General features: G+C 46.1%; 1 protein-coding gene across 2 annotated transcripts in view; it reads left to right on the plus strand.

Moving 5' to 3' along the window:
• The first annotated feature begins 844 nt into the window (after nucleotides 1-844).
• The window catches only part of MB21D2 (Mab-21 domain containing 2), a 140,880-nt gene continuing 120,457 nt past the window's right edge, over nucleotides 845-21,267 (plus strand). Inside the window, exon 1 of one of the 2 annotated variants that reach the window (XM_003412923.4) lies at nucleotides 845-1,090. In XM_003412923.4, the coding sequence (XP_003412971.1) occupies nucleotides 880-1,090 (211 nt within the window). In that variant the 5' untranslated portion in view covers nucleotides 845-879. The remainder of the gene's footprint in view (nucleotides 1,091-21,267) is intronic. The other variant, XM_023551629.2, reaches the window with a different exon arrangement.

Genomic DNA, 21,267 nt, shown 5'->3' on the forward strand with positions numbered 1-21,267 from the left:
TTTCCTGGCTAATGGGAGTGTCTATATGGGACGGTGTGAGCACCCTCTTTTTAAAATACGACTAACCCCGTCATGCTCGGCAATTTAGGCAAAAAAAAAAAAAAAAAGGCAGAAGATAGGTTTCATATTCCTGAGGGCAGGTCCTTTCACCATCTAAAGGCATTGGAGTTCTTGGGATAGAGATGGAAAAGGCTAACATTCTCGCCTAGGACACCGCCCTTAAAATCAGACCGAGGGAGTCTTCTTTCTCTTTGAGCACGCTTGGCAAGCCCCGTCCCAAAAGGGGTGTGGGGTGGGGGTGGCAGTGGAGAAAGGATACGTGCACACCTCGCGCGTCTGCCCGAGGACAGACTGGCAAGTGCAGAGACGGGTAGCCCTCTGTCATTTATTTATTTTTCTTTCCACTGGGTGCGCTGTCCCTTTAAATGGGGACGCTGGTGCTGGCTCTGTAACAGCGGAGCCGGCAGCTTGTTGATTTCAGTGCTGGTGAATTTCACATTGTTTCCACTTCACTTTCCTCGCCCGGGGGGAGGCTCCGGTTGGCGCTAGGACCGCTGTCGCCGCTGCCAGCCAAAGCCAGACGAGGGCAGGGACCCGCAGCACCGGGGCGGGCGTGGGCCGGAGGAAAGGGTGTCGGGGCCCCACACGCACCCTCGCTGCAGTCCGGCTCCTCCCGAAGCCCGGCCGCCGGGAGCGCACGGAGCGCAGGGCCGCCCGCGCAGACGGCCGCCCGCCCGCCGCCCAGCACGCCGGCCCAGCACGCCCGAGGGCCGGGGCCGCAGCCAGGGAGCGGGCGAGGGGCGGAGGCCCAGGGGGGCGGGGTGGGGGGCGGGGGTGGGTGCTGCCGCCGCCGCCGAGCTGCTGCTCAGCGCCTTTTGCATGAAGATGGCGGCTCCCACCGCCAGCAAGGCAGCCTCCCTGGGCTGTAACAACAAGCCTTCGTTCCCGGAGCTGGATTTCAGGTCCGGAGCTCGGGTGGAGGAATTGAACAAACTCATCCAAGAATTCACGAAGCACGACCAACGGGAATACGACGACCAGAGAGCGCTGGAGATTCACACAGCCAAGGATTTCATCTTTTCCATGCTGGGTAAGGAGGAAAAGGGGGAGGCGTGTGTGTGCGCGCGTGTGATGGGAAGGGGTTAGAGACCCCGTTCCCCCTTCTGGCTCTCTCCTCCCTGCTGGGGTTCCTTACGGGAGCCGGGTGCCTGGGGTAAAAGCCATCTCTGTTCCGCCTCTTCCCTTCTTTCTCCGCCGCAAGCTGAGCCGCCTTCCCTCCCCTCCTTACTGTACTTTGCGCGGAGTCTCTCTCGTTTTTTTCCTCGGTCATTGGCTCTTTTGTCAGTTTCTCACTCGCCCGGGGGTCGTGGGCAGGTGAGGTGTTTCTGGGGAGACGTCTCAATGTTGGGGGGAAGCCCCTGGAAGCAGCGCGGTCCAGGTGAGATTCGGCGGCACCTTTGGGGATTTGGCTCCCGGAGCCTCGGACCTGCACCTTCCCTTGGCGGGTCTCGGGTCCTCCCCAGAACTTGGGTCGCCAAGACAGCTGGGGGCTCCGGCTCGGCGGCCGACGACAAGTTGCTTCTGTGGTCTTGCGCCGCGGCGCTGTCACGCCTAGCCCCCGGTGGTCAAACTTGTTGGTGTTCCCGAGTAACCCGCACAAGTAGGCTGGGCGCCCGGAGTTCCTGCAACTTTGATTTGCAAATGGACTTCCCTCTGAAGAGATCGGAAGCGTTTCCGGTGCTTCTCCCGGGTTCTTGCTGAGCTCGGAATTCTCAATTCCCAGCTCGAAAACGACCGGGCTCCGAGGTCTGACCTCAAGGAGCGCCGCTGCTTCCTCTTTGTGTTTTGCGGGAGGTGTGTGCCCCGAGTTTCGAACCCGGGAGATACCGGAGGGAAGAGGATACGCCGTCCACTCCCTCCTCCAAGCCGGGCGGCTATGAGTCCTTAGAGCGATTGTCGAATAGTGTGTAAAGGAGGATAAACCAGGCCTTGAAGATGGAACCCCTCCCTCCCCAGGTGTCTGCCTTTGGGGTTACAGTTGCCGAGGTGTAGCGTGAGTGTCCGCTGGCAGCCTCAGCTGCAGCCTGCGGGCTCCACCAGTGGAACGGTGGCCATCAGGCAGTCCGTGGCCGGGTCGTCAGCATTTCGCAGAACTGGGCTCGAGTGTAGCTGCCCTAACGGCGGGTCTCTCTGTGCGCTCTGTACCTTACAGGTAGTGGAAAATTTGATTGGAAAGGGTCCTTTAGCTACAGAGGAAGATAGAGCATGTCCCTTCCCTTTTCCAGCTACTTCGATTCAGCCCCGTTACCTGTTGTTGCCGGTTCTATCTTGGAATATCTTCCCTCTGGGTTTTCTTCCTCCCCACAGCGCGTCTGGGGGAAATACAGACCCAGCGCGAGGTCGTCTCTAGTAACGCTTTGGGAGGTTGAACCAAAAGTGTGAAAGCGTGGGGCTGGGTTACCTTTTGCTCCGCTCTCCTCAAGAATATCCTAGATTGTATATGGGATTGAAAAGCTCTCTCTTGATATATTTGGCTATTGAACTATTCAGATTAATTACAAAAAAAAAATTTTTTTTTTAATTCCTAAGTTGGTGGAAGTGAGCTTCTAGAGCAAAGTTTACCAAGCTTACAAAGCGTCTAGATCTGAAAACCAGTACAGTGATTGTCAGGAAGGTGGGGACACAGAGAAGGCTTCTGGGCAGTTATTTTAGTTACTTAATCATGGCCCTTCTCTTTGGCATAAATAATGGAAGTCTGCAATTATACTATTACTGCCTAGTCCTGAGGTCTCCTGCCCCAGGTCATTTACTAGAAAAACATACTGGGTCAAGAAAAGTCAGGATAGTCATGGAGCAGAAAATGGGAGGCTATGAGGAAGGGCATGTTTAGATGCCTGTCTCATTAGGAACTTCTGCTAAACACACAGCTGATACTCTGAATTAACCAAGCCTTTACGAAGGGTGCATTATCCTAGACCCTTAATGGGTACATGTGTTTAATGTCACCGGTGGCACAGTGTTGACAGGTAAACTAAATTTGCTTCTATTCCTTTTTACTCAACTGACCTTGCAAGAGAAGTCTTTCTTGCCTCCGGGGAATCCAGTCTTTGCCACCTGCAGGAGAGAAAATTCAGGAGAGTGTCATTTAAGCCTCTGGCCCCTCTGGACACGCGAAGCAGATGGCGAAGCGAGCTGGCCTGTGTGTGGTGTTGCATTCATTTGTGAGTTCCTTGCTTTTTTGTAAGGAGGTGCCGGCTGCTCCAGGCCAGTGAGGGTTTGATGACAGCAAGGGTCCATGTGTGGATTTCCTTTTTCTAAAGCAGATTTTCACTTGACTCAAAAAACAAAATCTCTTTTTGGGCACTTTGTTTCACTTGCCACCCCCTTGAGTTTGTGATGAATGTGTGAATGCCCCTGTACGTTAAGGTGTCCCTAGAGTGGCACCAGGCCCTTGTTTCTGGTTGGCAGAGTTGGGGGGGAGGGGGGAGGAGAGAGTCCTCTTGGCTTTGTTCTGCCTGCATTTGAGCTGCATCTGAGGATTGTCAAAAGCTAACGTTATCCCCTCACACAGATAACCATGTCAGAGGAATTTGGGAAAGCCTTCTTTAATGGAGCTGTAGAGAGCCTTGCCTTTTTTTTTTCAGGGGGGGTGGCATTTGCGTCTGGGGAGGTCCCTGTGTGGCACAAATGGTTTGCACTTGACTACTGACCTAAAGGTTGGCAGTTCGTACCCAGCGGCTCTGAGGGAGAAAGGCCTGGCAATCTGCTTCTAATTTTACTCTGTGACAGATGGAGTCACCATGAGTTGGAATCCACTCCATGGCAATGTTTTTCTTCTTTCTTATTTTGGAGATGGGGGAAGCCACGTCTTTCTGTCTAAGATTGTTAGCCTGGACTGAAGGCTGCTACCAGCCTCCCAGATCTTTTCCCTTTTGTCTAGTTTGGAGGCAACTTTATGCAGAATAGCAAAGTGGTAGTAGACTGCTGTCATCATCAGTGAACTCTCAGCACCCAGAAACCTCACTTCACTGTCCTATCAAAGCGGGGTGCCCGTGGTCACCGTGGTCACCATGGTCACAGAGGTCTTCATGGCCTCTCCCAACATTCTCTTTTGGTACAGAGATTCAGATTCCTTTGGAGGCAAGTTTTGGCTGGAATCACCTGGACCCACTCCTTATTTCTCTACACCATGGTCTTTTAGGAGAATGATTGCCTTTATTATCTAGTTAATATTTGAAAGCCAAGATTGCGTGAGAGGCTGGCAGTGCATAATAAACACCATTTATCAAAATTCAGGGAAATTGCCAGAGTTCATTAATGTTTTAATAATATTTGGTATTTGCATAATGTCTCTGCCAGCTCTTTTGTTATCTTTATTCCCTGGCGAGGTGGGCTGGAGACTGATTGTACCCCCGTGGAACAGATACAGAAGAGGGGGTACCGGGAACCTAGAGAAGCCCAGGAAAACAGTCGCTTAACCCCTAGACCAACCGTCAGCACCATGGCCTGGTTACTAGAGTAGCTATCATTTACTGATCGCCTCCCTGGTGTCAGGAACTAACCTTCACACAGCCTTAGAAAAAGGCATTGCTTTCCCATTACACAGACGAGGAGGTTGAAATTAGTGGGGTTAAGAAGCATCCAGGGCCACGTGGCTAATGAATGGTAGCGATGTTGCTAAAACTCAGGTCTACCTGGCCTGGGACCTGTCCCTCTGCTACTGCTGACACATGAAATCCAGAGAAGCGGCTTTGCTTTAGGAAAGAAAGTTGCTTCCTGTTCTTTCAGAATTTTGTTTCTGATTTCAGCTTTTCGTGTTAGCGTAATACAAGCAGCATCTGGGGTAGTTGCTGGAGTAGTTCAAGTTCAGGTATTTTCTTCCATAATGTTGTTGTTGTCATTAGTTGCCAAGGAGTCGGCTGTGGCTCGTGGCAACCTTATGTATAACAGAACGAAACGTTGCCTGGTCCCGCACCATCTTCATGATTGATGGTATGTTGGAGTTCATTGTTTGGCTTATTGTGTAGAGCCTTTCAACCTAGGAGGCTCATCTTCCAGCACTGTATCGCACAGTACTCTGTTGGGACCCGTGAAGTTTTCATGGACTAATTTTTGGAAGTAGATCGCCAGGCCTATCTTCCTAGTCTTTCTTAGTCTGGAGGCTTTGCTGAAATCTGTCCACCACGGGTGACCCTGCGGGTATTTGAAATACTAGTGACACAGTTTCCAGCGTCGCAGCAACACGCAGGCCACCACAGTATAACGGTATTCTGTAAGATTGCCTTTTCTAATTTTTCATTGAGACAGTGATGGTTATAATAAAATATTAAAAGTTCCAGTCCCAGTGCTGCTTCTTGCTGACTGTGTGGTCTTCGTTTTCTCATCTGTTAAACATGCTAAAAGTCATTCTGCATTTTAGAATCGTGTGTGAATGTGAAATTACTTTGTAAAACTGAAAAGGAATGTATACACGATTTTAGTATTTATTCAAAGAAAAGTGCTTTATTGGAAAATCTAGTCAATTTAAGATGAAATAATTTCTGCAGGAAGAACTATGGAATGCAGAGAGTCCCTGAGTGGCACAAACGGTTATGCCCTTGGCTACAAAGCGAAAGGTTGGCAGTTCGAAACCACCCAGAGGTGCCTTGAAAAAAAAAGGCCCGACAATCTGCTTCTGAAAGGTCACAGACATGAAAACCCTGTGGAACACTGTTCTACTCTGCAATGCATGGGGTCACCATGACGTTTGGTTTGGTTTATAAAAAAAAATCCCATTACCGTGGAGTCGATTTGGTTTATATAGGGCATGATTAATTCTCACATGCGTTGTTATGCTAGCTACTTTTGCATAAATCTCTTATCTTATGTCATCTTCTGCCAACAACTTTGTAAGGAGAAGAATCATTATGACTGTTTTGGAGATGAAGGAGATGATATTATCACCTTTAAAGGTGAAGTCCTGAGGCTCAAAGAAGTCTAGGGCTTAGCCCACAACAAGGTGACAGAGCTTGAGTTTGAACCCAGGTAAGTCTGTCGAAAAAGCTCGTGCTTCTCCCACTGTAGTAGGCAGGCAGTTCCCATAGCTCTTAGGTTAGAGATACAAAAGGCTCCATTGGGGCTAGCCTGTCAGAGCAAGGATGGTTTCTCTTTGTCTCTTTTCATCTTGTTCTCTCCCTTTTATGCATTTAACAAATATTTACTAGATGTTTGCTGTTTTCCAGGCAGTAAGTAGGATTCTGAGGATAAAATAGTACACAAAAACTTCGAGAAATTCATAAGGACCTTTGGAAACCCCTCCTCCTTCTCCTTCACCCACCAACTCCAGAAGAATAGTTTGTTGGCTCCTTATCTTCTCCAAGGCCAGTGCCAAGCGGCCACTTCTAAGTTCTAACCTTATGGTGTAGTATCTCTAGGCACTTTCTAGATACTCACAGAGTGAGACATTTTGAAGCCCTGTGTTTGAATGACACTCTTCTCTTAATGAATTCATCCGACAATATTTATTGAGGGAACTTAATTGTGAATTGTTGCTTTGTGGGCCTCCAAGTGCTTTTAAGTTCCTTAGAGTTCTAGTCACCAATGGACGGGATAATCTCTGGAGAAGATTCCGATCTCTGAAAAAGTTAGGCATCTAGGGCAGAGAGGTCCCTCTGAACATTTACTTCTGCCTCTAGTTTGGACTGGTTTCCATTCTCTCTTCATGGCCTAGGTAGTTGCTCTCCCTCCTTGTCAGAAGAGCCACAGAACTGTTGATTCTAGGTCTTCTCATGTGTCTAAGTTTTTTTAGTGCTGCTATAGTGCTGCGCTCCTTGGAAACTCTGTGGGGCAGTTCTGCTCTGTCCTATAGGGTCGCTGTGAGTCAGAATCGACTCGACGGCACTGGGTTTGGTTTTTTTTTTTTTTTTTTGTTATAACAGAAATACCACAGATGTGTAGCCTTAATGAACAGAAATTTATTTTCTCACAGTTTAGGAGGCTATAAGTCTGAATTCTGGGCTCCAGCTCTAGGGGAAGGCTCTCTTTCTGTCTGCTCTGGGGGAAGATCTTTGTCTCTTTCAGCTTCTGATCCTTGGTTCCTTGATGATCTTCACATAGTTGTCTTATCTTCCCCTCCATATGGGGTTCCTTTCTTCTGTGTGTGTTCTTTTATTTCTCAAAAAGTGGTTGGTTTAGGACACACTCTACAGTGACATGGCCTCATCAACATAAAAAAGAGATCCCTGTTCCCCAGTGGGATTGCAACCACAGGTATAAGGGTGAATATTTATAACATAGTATTGGGGGAGACACAGTTCAACCTGAAACATTCTACCCTTTGGCCCCCTCAAATTCATGTCCTTCCCGTGTGTAAAACACATTCACCTCATCTTATAATTCCTGGTTGTGCTGCCCCTTGGCTAATGCATTGCTTGGGATTAGGCTGGCCCCCTTAGGTACTCACAGAGGTACTAGATTCCCTTTTACCTTGTCAAGCTGAGAACTTGCCCTTGAATACTATTAAACCCTGAGACTCTCCTGGGGAACATTGTAACAATTGAGAATCTCAGGACCCATTTCAGACTTACTGAATCCAAATTCCTTGAGATCCCCAAGCTGCCTGCCCAGCACCGCTACGTCACGTGCTGTGTTAGTCCTCGTGTTGTCCATGCCCCACCCCATGGAGCTGCTCCTGAGCACAGTGAGCATGACCCTGGTTGACTTGGGAGACCCGAACCGGGCTGCTGAGACTCGCGATCAGGTTATGTCTGCTGTCTCCTGGCAGGCAATACTGAGGTATTTCTACCTGGGGTAGAGGCAGGGAGGCAGAGTAGATTGGGATGATAATTGTGCTTGCCAATGTTTGTCGATTCTTTGCCCTGTGTCAGATATTGTCATAAGGGCTTTACATCGTTACATACAACCCTTGGTTGGATAGATTCAGGAATCTGCCCAAGTTTACCAGCAAGTAAGTGGCATAGCTGGGACTTATCCATAGTTAGGCTGATGCCAAAACCCTTGCTTTTAATGAAAGTGGCAATGTCCTGCCCTCAGCAGGGGCAGAATGGAATTCTAGCCCTAAGTCCTCCAATTACATGCTTTGTGACTTTGGACAAGTCACTTAATGGACTCTGAGCCTTACTCTGAATCTGTAAGATGGGGCTAGTAATGATACCTGCCTCATGGATTTAGATGCATGAAACACCAAGTGAAAATTTTTGTACAGTGTAAAAGGAAATTTCTGAGATCTAGTACTAGTCTGCTTTGTAATATGGGATGTGTGTATTACCCTAAATAAACCTCTTAATCTCTTTGGGCCTCTATTTGCCCATTTTCCAATTATAGAAAATACAAAGAAGAAAATAAAATCACCCCCAAATTCTAATCGGTATTAATATTTTGGCATATATCTTTCTAGACGTCTATGTGTTTGCACCCCCACGTGTTTATATGTGTAGTTGTACATAACAGGGATCATGACAGTGAAGAAGCATCCTTTTTAACAATTTAACAGCAGGCTGTCATCTCTCACACCTTAAAAGAGGAACCATAACCCGAAATCTGTGGAACGGTCTCCCAGCTTCTTTCACTCTTTTACTCTAAAACCAAAACCTGTTGCCATTGAGTCCGTTCCGACTCATAGCGACCCTATAGGACAGAGTAGAACTGCCCCATAGGGTTTCCAAGATGCGGCTAGTAGATTTGAACTGCTGACTTTCTCGTTAGCAGCTGAGCTCTTAACCACCGCACCACCAGGGCTCCTTTCTTCCGAAAGAAGATGCTATTCTCGAACTTGGAGCGATGTCTGTAATTTAATGGCTGGGGGTGATGAACCCTCACATTAGCTTCTGAGGGCTTGGTCTGCCTCTCAGGGTTGCCTGTCTCTGCATGTTCTACATGGTCACATAATACACCCCTTGTTTTCACCTTCTTCCTTTGGGTCCTTGTTGTTTTCTCTCTCAGGGGTCTCTAGCCTGCATCCGTGGAAATAATCAGGTGGAGTCTGTGAACTTGATGGGGAAAAAAAATTACATCTTTATTTTTATCTAACCTCTAACCAAAATACAGTGTTTTTTTTTTCCATTATAAATGGAGGTAATAAATCACAATGGTATTAGGAGCGCCTGAGTTTTTTAGCTAATAGAAATCACAGACCTTTTCATTTCATAGTAGCTGTTGCAGATATGTCAAAATATAATTTAAAGGGCTTGCAACTGATGTCACAAAACAATATGTGTATAAATTTTCATATGAGAAATTAACTTGAGCTGTAAATGTTCACCTAAAGCACAATTAAAAAAAAAAAAGATCAATGCATAGAGAACAAATAAGAGTAATTTATAGCTGCTTTAAGTGTCCCCGGGTATCACAAACAGTAAACGTGCTTGGCTGCTGAAAGAAGGACGATGTGGAGGCGGCTGACCCCTCTAACTTCACCGTGGAGAGAGAATCATGATCAGTGACCGCAGCCCAAGGCTGATTCCTGCGAGGCGGAAGTCAGTCACACCTCCTCTCTCCAGCCTTTTTAGCAATTCTTACACTAGCAGTCCCTCCTCGGCATTCTACTTCTCTGCTGGGTTCGACAGTTTGTTGCAGTGGTCACACAGAGCTCACGGATAATACTCACGGTTGTGGGGTTTATTATGGAAGTAGCCGGTTCCAATTCAGGATCAGAAGTAACTCAGGATACAGTTCTTTGATCAGGACAGCCTCTTCTTGGCCATTCCTGTGCACGGGCCTTTCTCTGGCCCTTGGCCGCTCAGCCTGGCCTTAGCCCTGCCCGGGCAAGGGTTACAAAGCTCTAGCTTCACCAGTAAATGCATGGGGGCACCCCACTACGCCAAGGAAGCCTTGGCCCGAAGGCGCTCAGCTCTCTCGTTCTGTGGATCAGCACACCCACTAACCGCCTTGCCTCGTGGGCCAGGAAGCCCCCCATGCAGTCTCGTGTGGATCGCCTCCTAGTTCTGCTGCTGCTGATTCTCTGCCGTGCTTACCGCCACTTCTTGCCATCCTGTGCTATCTCCCGTATTACAGCTCTTTGTCTACTGGGTCTAGGAGGTTCTTGGTTCAGGGACCCTGGCCCTGAAGGACATGCTCCACTCCTAGCTCTTCCTTCTTGGTGGTTTTGAGGTTCCCCCTTTCTGCTCACTTTTCTCTCATCTCTTGTAGGATAAAAAGTGTGACTGAAGTAAGAGTGTGACTTGAATAAGGGTGTTAAGGGTGGTGACTGGAGTAACGGTGGTGACTGGGGTAAGGGTGGTGACTGGGGTAAGGGTGGTGACTTGAGTCACACCCTTTAGTAAGGCAGTGAGTCAAGATACATCCTGCCCTAATCTGCCTCATTAACATAAGGGACAACTCACTCCCAAATAGGATCCTAACCACAGGCATAATGGGTAGGATTTACAACACATCATGCAATGGAAGATAATTACATCAGATCACAAAATGGAGGATGACTACATCATTACATAACTGCCAAACCACTGAAAATCATAGCCCAAACAAGTTGACACATAACCTTAACCATCACAGGTTCCATACACCTTATTTACATAATTTTACCCAGTCATTGGGTGGGAGTCACAAAGAAGGGCCATAGTGAGTAATTTACTGCACCACAGCTGCTAACCAAAAGGCTAGGGGTTCGAATCCACTCAGAGGCCCCTCGGAAGAAAAGACTTGTGATCTACTTCCAAAAAATCAGCCACCGGAAACCTTTCAGAGCACAGTTCTACTCTGACACGCACAAAGTTGCCGCAAGTTGGAATTGACTCAGTGGCAGCTGGTGTTTTGGTTAGAAATTATGGTGGATATTAAACTTACTGATAGATTTTGTTGTTTAGTGCATTAATAAATATTCACCTATGTTGCTTTATTACACGTTTATTTTTAAAACACATTTTGCATTTAATATTGGTTTCTTTGAAAGCCCGTCGATTTTATCATATTCATTTAAATATACTATTCTGTTTAGAGGAGCCCTGATGGCGTAGTGGTTAGGAGCTCAGGCTGCGAACCAAGAGGTTGGCAGTTCGAATCCACCAGCCACTCCTTGGAAACCCTACGGGGATGGTTCTTCTCTGTCCTATAGGGTCGCTATGGATCGGAATTGACTTGATGGCAATGGGTTTGGTTTGGTTAGTATTCTGTTAAGGGGTCTACAGGCTTTTCCAACCTGCTAAGATGATTCACCCACAGAAACAATGAAGAGCCCCAGGCTCTATGGACTCCTTCTGACACCATAGCTCTGCTTGGCTCTTCTCAAATGCCTCTTGACTCATGAAGCCTTTCTATATCTCTCCAAGGAGAAAAAGGAATTACCTTTCCTCCTAACTCCTGGTCCCCTTTTATGGCCTTGGCATATTAAAGAATCCCTGGCTTGTTTATCTTTGCAGCATTCAGTGGAGTCATGTACACAGTAGGTGTTTACTAAGTATGAAGTGACTTGATTCACTCTAAAAGAGCTTTTCCACGTGAAGCTACTCATCTCAGCCTCTGTTTAAGGAATGAGCCCTTTCTGACATTGTCTCTTTTTGTAATCTTTCCCTTTTGTTACATCACACTCTACCATTCTTTCAGGAGTTAAGGAAATCTTGATCTTATCTCCTTTTGTGGCAGAGGAATAAGGAGATTTTTTTCTGTATTGCAGGAGCCCTGGTGGCACAGTGTGTTAAATCACTCATCTGCAAACTAAAAGTTGGTGATTCAAACCCACCAGCTGCTCCATAGGAGAAAGATGTGGCAGTTGGCTTCTGTAAAGGTTTACAGCCTTGAAAACCCTATAGGAACAGTTCTACTCTGTCCTATAGGGTCGCTGTGAGTAGGAATTGACTCAATGCCAGTGTGTTTGGTTTTGGTTTTTCTGTATACCAAGAATCACACCCTTAAGACTTATCCTAGAGCATTTTTAAGAAACAACCAGAGTGATTGCTATAGCTTGTTGACAGACAGCAGCAAACATTGACTCCTGGTAATGTCCCCTTTCTTGTGGACCCTGGCTTCTATTCTGCTGGCATCTAGGGCACTCATGGACCTCTGGCATGCCCACCCTCAGGAACTTTGTGCAGAGAAAATATAAGTCATCTTTCCCTTTAAGGTGTTTGGACGTCTACTATGGGATCCGAATTGTAAGCTACTATTATTTGCAATAAATAATTTACATTGACACAGTGCTTTATATATTACACACATATTCACATGTGGTATGGTGTTCGTCGTAGGACAGGCCTTTGAGGAAGGCGGGGTAGGAACTATTACCATTTATAATGAGGGTGCTGAGATTCTGCGCAGTGATGTAACCTAGTCTGAGGTCACGGAGCAAGTTATGGAACAGAACTCAACCCCAGTCTAGAGTGCCTTCTGCTTATAGGCTGTTTGTACCCTCTCCTATCCCCTGACATCTTACAGGGCTGCTGGGGGAAGGTTCTCTGGACAAGGCTGGGATGCCCCTCTGGGCATTTCTGCTCTCCTCCTGAGCTGAGAGTATGCAGTGGGTGAGGCTGGCTGTGAGTGGGATGCTAAGTACATGGCCTGTAAACATACGTTCCCCAGGTCTGATTATTGGGCCTTGGCTAGCTGGTTTTTAGGGTCTGTGATTGTGTTAACGATAGACCTGGCTAAGCACTTGCCAGCTGAGTGATTTCTTTAAGGGGCAGTTTATAATTATGGCGTCATGTGAGGCCCTGTCTCCAGGAAACAGCTATCTGTTTTTTGCCCACTTAAGTGCCTTTTCCTGAATTCCTGACGCACAAGATAGAGAGACAGATACTGAGGACAGTGCTGCTATGAATGATGCTGGCATGCGGACCTGTTGTTTAATTTGTTTCTTTATTTTATATATATATTTTTTTTCTCTACACAAGAAGACTTGATTACTATTTGTAAGTTGAATCTAGCCAGTAGTGGGGATTAAATTAGTATAAGGTCGTATTTGTGTGTTTTTTTTTTTTTTGTTCTTCCAACTAGTATTTGAATATCTATAATATGTTATTAAGCGTTCATATATTAATTCATAAATTCATTCAACATAAGTTGGAGTGCCTACTATATGCTAGGCATTGGTGTAGTTACTGTGTAAATGCACATGGGTGAAGAAGAGACGCAAGACCACTATCTCCATAGGGCTTCTGTTCTCTGGGGTATGCAACAAGATTTAGGCATACAAATAGAGTGTGTGCCATAAAAAAAAAGCAAAACGCACAGTGTGTTGTGACAGAGGGTAACCGGGTGGAGTGAAGATTGGTAGAGAAGACTTCTCTGAAGCAGAGATATATGAAATGCAAAGAGAAGAATTTGCCAACCATCTGAAGAGTAGGCGAGAGAGGGTTCCAGGTAGACAGAACAGCAAGTGCAAAGGTCCTGGGGTGGGATAAGCCTAGCAAGTTTGAGCTATGGAGAAAATACCAGTGTGACTGGAGTGGAGTAAGGAGGAAGTAATTGGTAGGAGATAAGATCAGAGAGGAAGACTGGGTGATTTCCTTACTTGGGACTTATAGGCCATGGTGGAGACCCAGAAGGTATGCAACATAGCTGCCGCATTGAAGGAGTTTTCATTCTGGCCCTGGGAGGGTGAGGCTTATGTAACAAAGCTACTAAATACAACACCATACCTGATTGGGTGTCCCATGCAGGGATCTGGAGGGTGAGTGTTCCAGATGAAGTAAGGGAGGGCAAGTGGCATCAAATGGTAGTTTAGTATGGGTGGATCCCTAGTCTGAGATTTCTTAATTAATTTTGAGGTTCTATGATCAAGAGAGGATGGAATGAAAGAAATCAACAAGTGGAAAGGGACAGGGGCTCTGAGTTTAAGCCCTGGTTTCCTACAGGCGAGTCCCAGGCTCTTTGATGTGTAAACATCTGGAGGGACAAATGCAGTGAATAAAGCTAGGGAAATTCTGGCGAGGGGGCAAAGGTGCTCAATTTAAGATGCATTTAACTGAGCATTTTAAAGGGAGCTGCGGTGCCTTGCATGTTTGGGATTTTGCTTGAAATTGATCAGTCTGAGTGTGTTTTTTTTCCCCAAATGTTTGAAGCTATTAATATGTCTGCTGAGAAACAACAGTTAAGGTCCAGAGAGAAATTCTGCCCTTGCTTTCAAGTCTGCTTGAATGAAGCAAGTCTGATTTGGCTTCCATAAAGTCGGACCATCGTCTAATGTTCACAGTAGGCCTAACGTAGAATAATGGGCTGCCTGCCTTGGAATGGAGTGAGCATCCTCCCGGTGGAGATTTGCCTGGTGGGACCCCCCTTTAGCTAGGCTCTTGTCCATAGCACTCAGGGACTGGAGGTGCATGTAGGAGTGTAGAGTAAGGTTGGATTACAGGTCCTCAAAAGGCCCTTTGTAGCCTCATGATTCTCTGATTTCACCTTGGATAACCCTAGGCTAGAAACAGTCTGACTTCAGGTGATTTCTGGGCCCAACTGCAGCTTTCAGGAGAAGATAATAAGCCTTCGTGTCTAGTTCTCCACAGGTTACAAAATACTTTCAGATGCATAATCCCATTTTGATCTACTCTTCACAACAACCCTATGAAGTAGGTATTGTTACTAACTCTAATTTAACACGGGGAGAAGTAGAGGATCAGAGAGGCCGAATAACTCTCCCAAGGACACGGAATGGCTGACCTGGGATCAAAGGCAAATCCTTTGAAACTAACCCCAAATCTCTGTCATGTATCATGCTGATTCTAAAAGCCGTCTCCCTTCCATCCCTTCCACCCCTTCCGTGTAGAAGGATGATGGTTTCTACTCTGGAGACAGGCACTGAGAGTCAGGAGGAAGAGCCCAGCCCATAGCCTGGAAGTCTACACATGTCTTTTAATTGGTATTCAACTTCTAAGCACTTTTTCTAGGCTGCTTGAAGATCACCCTTTTAGCAGCTGCAGCTGTTCTTAATAGCAGCTGCTTGTGTGGCTTGTGTTGTGATGGATAAAGGGAACTCAACAGTTTGTTCTTTCAACGGTGCCCTTGGTGGGCTCAGCCTGCCTTCATACAAGGCTGCGTTTCAGTGTCCAAGAGGCTCATAACCCCCTTGTGAGAAGAGGTAGTCCATCTCGATCAGAGATGACCAGCCGAAACCCACCAGGGATTGGGCAGTAAAGAAGATGAGGGCTGTGGGCAGCTCAGTGTCAGGATCAAGGACGCCAGGGATTGGTGGGAACAGTGGAGAAATGGAGAGCACTCTCACCTCTCTCGTCTAAATGGAGTATGGTACCCATTCCTCAACACCTGCCGATCATTCCTCCGTTGCTGTGGTCCTCACGTTTTAGTGTGTATGGAATCTCCTGGAAGGCTTGTTAAACCATATACTGCCAGGCCCCACTCCCAGAGTTTCTGATTGAGTCCTTTGGGATGGAGCCTCAGGATTTGCATTTCTAGCCAGTTCTTGGAGTCCCTGGGTGGTGCAAATGGCACTAGGCTGCTAGTGAAAATGTTGGAGGCTCGAGTCCACCCAGAGGTACCTCAGAAGAAGGACCTAGTGATTTACTTCCAAAAAATCAGCCATTGATGAACCCTATGGAGCACAGTTCTACTCTGACACACGTGGGGTTGCCATGAGTCAGGCTTAACTCTACAGCAATGGGTTTGAATGAGCATCCAGGTGACGCAGCTGCTGCTGGTCTGGAGACGAGACTTCAGGAGCCACCGCTGAGGGTCTGGGTGTGATGGACCTTTGGCTTTGTTAAGAGACGTGATGGATCTGGATTCTCACGTGAAATCTCCAGACTTTTAGGGGGCTTGTGTCACTACGAGTTGGAATCAACTCAACAGCAAGGTTTGTTTTGGTCTGGTGGCATAGTGGTTAAGAGCTCAGTTGTTAACCAAAAGGTTGGCAGTTCGAGTCCATCAGCCGCTCCTTGAAAAGCCTATGGGGCAGTTCTACACTGTCCTATAGGGTTGCTATGAGTTGGAATCCAGATTTTTAAATACGGAGAATAACATAGAATTTTTAAGAAACACCTGATCCAAAACTGTAAGTAAAGACAACACTGGCTTCCAGCGTATCACCTGAGTCCTTTCAGGGAACTTCTTGTAGTATCTGCTTTGCAAACTGAGGCCCAGAGAGGGTCTATGGTTCATTTACCATTTGGGGCTGAATCATGGCCACAAACACAGGTTACCTGTCGGCCGACCAAGTTTGTATTTGTGTGTGTGTGTCTTAGCCTTAGTATGCTACCTCCCCCGCAGATTTTTTCTTTGAGTAGAAAACTGATAGTGCAACCGGGAAAAATAATAATAGCCACACTAAAATAGCTTTTCCAAGTGCCAGGCACAGTTCTAAGCACTTTACACTTTGCTGTGTTAACTAAATTGATCATAACAATAACCCTGGGAGGAAGATACTGTTCTTATTTTCCAGAGGAGAAATCTAAAGCACAGAGAGGTTAAGTATTTTGCCCAAAGTCACAGAGCTACTGGTAGAGTGGGGGGTTTGAATCCAGGAAGTTTGGCTTCATCCGAAAACAGCAAGTAACTGTGAACCTTCTTTTTTACCTCATTAAAAAAAAAAAAAAAAAAAACCCGCCCCCAAGTGGAAATCATTAGTGGAATCCTACAATTTTAATGCTGCTGGGAAGCTTGGAAATGGGGTGACCTGACTTCCTTTCCCTCGCATTTTACCCGCGTGGAAACTGAAGTCCAGAAAGGAAAGGGGAATGACCCTGAAAACACATTTTAGTTTTGGACATAGTGGTAGTGAAGTCAGTCAACCTTGGAGAAGTGACTGACTCTTGAGAAAGGTGCCTGCACCTGAAACAGTTAACTCGGTGGTATTTGCTCCCTGGGGAGGACTCTGCCTGGCTTTGAAGACTGCAGAGCAGTATAGAGAGGGCTGTGCTTTAAGGTACGGGTGCTTTAAGGTGGGGAACATTTCCCTGGTACAAAGCCACCTTGTAGCTTGAAGTTGTCTTAACTGTTGTTAGATGAAGGATGCTAAATTAATAACATCGTAGGCAGAGTATGTGCTGATCTGTCCTGTTTGCATTGGTCTTTTGATTGTTCCTTGTCTCTCTGTCTCTGGTTTCTTTCCTCTGAAGTGGGTCCTTTTCTCATACCTGCATTGTTGCCACAGCTTTGTGCATCATAAAGAGTATTTTGATCTCCGAATGATCCATCTGTAATAAGGAAGCAGGCTGGAGGGGGTGGACCACAGGACTGGATCCAGCCTGTGGCTGGGAGGAGTTGAAGCTCCTAAGGCTAGTACACCATCTTGGAACCTGGAGGAGAACAGGCACTTCCTTCCCTCCCAGCTACCTGCCCTGGAGCTCAGAGCCTTAGGGGGATTTAGAGATGTAATAGGATTCCAAGAATTATAGAGGACTTAAGGCACTGGGGATATTCTGAGATCGGTTCATCCAACCCCATTAGTTTACTGATGGGGAAACTTAACTCATAGTGGACAGTGACTTGCTCAAGTTCCAAGAGTGGTGGTGATGATAATGATAATACTGAGAAGCCCTTGCCCACTGTTTGCCAGGCATCGTTCTAAAACTACCACTTTATAATTATCAACCCATTTAATCCTGACAACAGTCCTAACAGGAGGACATTGGTATCATCCCATTTTATAGATGAGCAGTTGCTCAAGCTGGTAATGGTGGCTGGATTCGCACCTAGGCTGTCTGGCTGCTACCCTTCTTCTGCCTTTCTCAAACTGAGCCCCTCACTGTGCCAGGCTCTGTACTGGTTACCTGGCATACCAACATGAGGTGGTGCCAAACACTGAGGGGGACGATGGAAGTGAGGGGATGGTGGGCAGAGTGGAGAGAATTGTGGTTTTGCTGTCCTGGCAGCTGGTAGTTTATTTGGTTCCTCTGGCTCCTGGTCCAGCGCCTCTTCATTCTTTCACTAGGCCTTCCTTGGCAGCCCTCAGGGCAAAGTTTTTTTTTTTTTTTAATGCTTGTGGTTTATGTTTATTGAAAAGTCCTTTGTATGAAATCTCATTTTACAACCTCCTCATTTTGAAAGTCAGAAGGTGTGTCCCAGCTAACTGATTGATTTAAGGCAGTATAAAGGTCAGCTGGGCCTTGAAGCTAAGTAAATTAGGGCAATGTTATGAAGGCACAGGCTTCTCCCCTCCCCTTAGTAGTTTTCATTCCAGATTTAGAACATTTAATTAGGACATGGTTAATGTAGCCCGTCATCGTGGGGAGAACGGGGAGCGGATCTTTTTTTAATTTTCAGCAAAAGGCAGATGTATACACTGAACTCGGTTTTATAGGAACTAAGGCACCTGCCTCTTTGGTGCTGCAAGTGACATCTTTTGAAAAGTGATTAGTTATTCAAGTAAATAACCCTGTCCAGTTTCCCTGCAGATGTTTGTACACTGACTGGTCTTAAAGCGCTGAAGCACACTGGTGGTATTATGCTACAAAAGTGGCTAACCCATTGACCCATTGTCGTCAAGTCGATTCCAACCCATAGCAACCCTATCTAACAGAGTAGAACTGCCCCATAGGGTTTCCAAGGAGTGCCTGGTGGATTCAAAATGCCAAGCTCTTGATTAGCAGCCATAGTTCTTAATCACTACACCACCAGGATTTCCCAGAAGTGGTTAGTGTGATGAAAGAATTTTGGGGCGCTCACAATGCAGAGAATTGGAATTGGAATCCTCAGAGAAGACTCATTCCCAACCTACTTATTCATGTTTTCCTGTAATAAGATCCTAATGGGAATGAAAGCGTCCTGGATTGGTGAACTCATCTGGACAACTGGAGAAACCCATGGGGGAGGATTTTATAATCTCTGCTCCTTGGGGAAGTGGGTTGATGGGAAATGATCCCACTGAGTATTTCTCTGTCATTCGAGACCAACCAACCAACCCCTGTTCCTGTCTCCTGGATTCCGTCCTCTCTGCACTCTCAGCCTTCTCTCCCAGTGTTCCTCCTGTCCCTGTCACCTGCAGTTCGCCTTCATTACTGACTCCTTCCCAAAGCATTCATGCATGCAGGCATTCTTCATACGTTCTTCCAACAGGTATCTCAGAAAACTTCTATGTAGGAGGTCCTCTGCTGAAAATTAAAACAAACAACTTCACAGATTATGATTAATGCTCTGAAGGAAAAAACAGAGCGGGACATTTGTCATTTCTTTTCCAACTGGACACGGTTGACCATTCTCTGATTTAAACTCTTTTGTGCCTTGACTTTGTGACAGTACACTCTTCTTGGTTTTCTCCTTTTTCTCAGACTCTTCGTAAGGGATGGGCTTTTTTTCTTTACCCTGCCTGCTTTCCCTTGACCATCTCTGATCTATTCTACAGGGTCAGTTCTGTGTCTGTGCTGTTATCTCCCAAGTCTCATTGGACCTCTCACTGCCTCTTTGACAGTTCGTTCCACTTAGACCCATAGGTACCACTAATTGAATATCCAAAGTTAATTTGTCTGAGCTTTAAACCTGCTCCTCCTTCTATCTCAGCCAGCCACACCACCATTCACTGAGGTACCCAAGACAGGAACTTGGCTCATCCTCCTACCTCAAAGCTAAAAAGGAACTGAGACCTATCAATTCTTCCTCCTGTGTATCTTCAGATTCCATTCCCACTGTCCCCACCCTAATCCAGGCCATTGCCATCTATTTCCTGGATTGCATCAGTAATCTCACTGGGTTTCCTGAGTCCGTTCTTGTATCCTTTCAATCCATTCTCCATGTTGAGTCATCTTTTGAACATACCTAAAAATCTTCAGTGGCCTCCCATCATTCTTCATATAAAGTTCAAACTTCTTAGTGTATTTTACAAGATGCTTGTAAACGAAGCCCCTGTTCACCTTCGTCTCCTGCCGCCACATCAATTTTATCTTAGATTTCTTGAACACCTGCTATGTGACAGGCACTGACAATGTATTTTAAGGTAAAACCAAAATATTCTGAAGTGATTAGAAGGCCTCAATGCTGTGTGTCCTGCGGAGAGGGCTTAGCCTCATCTCAAACCTCAGATGCCCTCATTCTCTGGGTTTCAACCACGCTGGCGCTTCAGTTCTTTGAAAATACCACGTCCCCACCCGCTGGAGGCCCATTGCTGGAATGCCCCATCCCACTTAGCGTACTACACACACCTAGTTAACTCCATTTGTTCTTAAGATCTCAGCTTAATCAAATCATCACTTCCTGAGGAAGCCCTACACAGTAGCCCAGAATAGGTCAAATTCTCCTAAAGTGACATGACAGCCTAACGGATTTCTTAGTTGCGCTGATTCCAGTTATGACGTGGTAATTCTTTGTGATTAATGTCGGACTTTCCCTCACTGCTTCTAGTTGTATTCTTCCTGGTTTTTTTTTTTTGCCTGACACATAGTTGTTCAATAAATATTCGGAGGGTGCTCAGTCACTATTATTGGTGTAGTTGGCCGTGTGTGTACTGAATTTTAACATACCTTAGTGTGTAGGGATTTTTTCGTCCTTTTCCACTCTTCCACCTCTCTTTGGCATATAATCATGAAATTATAAGAATGTGGACTGTTAGAAATTATCTAGTCCAATTGTTCCTGACCTTTTCCAAATATGAGGACCTTATTTTTTTTTGGTTGTGTTTTACAATTAAATTATGAGGGTTCAAATGGTAGTGATTATATTTTTACTATCAGTTCATTGGGAAAAAAATGAATAGTTCTAGAAAGCTTCTATGAATTTAGTTAAACATAATTAAATTGCATTTTTTCATAATAGCATCTACGTATGTTTGAAAAATCGCAGTGTGTATGCATGAGAGACAGTGCTTGATGGGCGTATGGCTTTATAACACCTATAACTCCATGCCCCTGGGATCCCTCAGTTAGGAACCTACCATTGGGCCTGGCCCCTTTGTTTTATAATTGGCATAGCTCTGTTGCCAAGATTACATCAGAGCTTGAGAACTGGTCACCTATGGGCTCAGTTTCCCCTGTATATGTGCTTGATTTGGCCAGCATGATGTTTTTAAAAATTGGGGCAACCATGTAAACGTTGGGAGATTTTTCACAAAGGTAGATTTCCAACTTTTATTGAACATTATGAAGAATTGGGTTTTATTTCTCAATGGAATAAACCATCACCTGGTACTGAAAAACAGCTGCCTCCTTTAGAAGCACCACGCTTTATCCAGTTGGTCACAGTCCCCACCAGTCTTAATTGTTCAGTAGACGTTACTGATGGAATGGGAACGAGAGACCTAGTGACTTGGCCCCTGGGCCAGTGAAGTTTCCCGTCCATCTCCACAGAAGCTTGTGAGCAGAAAGAGACCTGGGTCAGGAGTCAGGAAGCCTGGGTCCTTGTCTTTCCACTGCTGTTGACTAGCTTTGTGATGTGGCATTG

The sequence above is a fragment of the Loxodonta africana genome, chromosome 1 (assembly GCF_030014295.1).
Source record: "Loxodonta africana isolate mLoxAfr1 chromosome 1, mLoxAfr1.hap2, whole genome shotgun sequence".
Taxonomy (NCBI): Eukaryota; Metazoa; Chordata; class Mammalia; order Proboscidea; family Elephantidae; genus Loxodonta; species Loxodonta africana.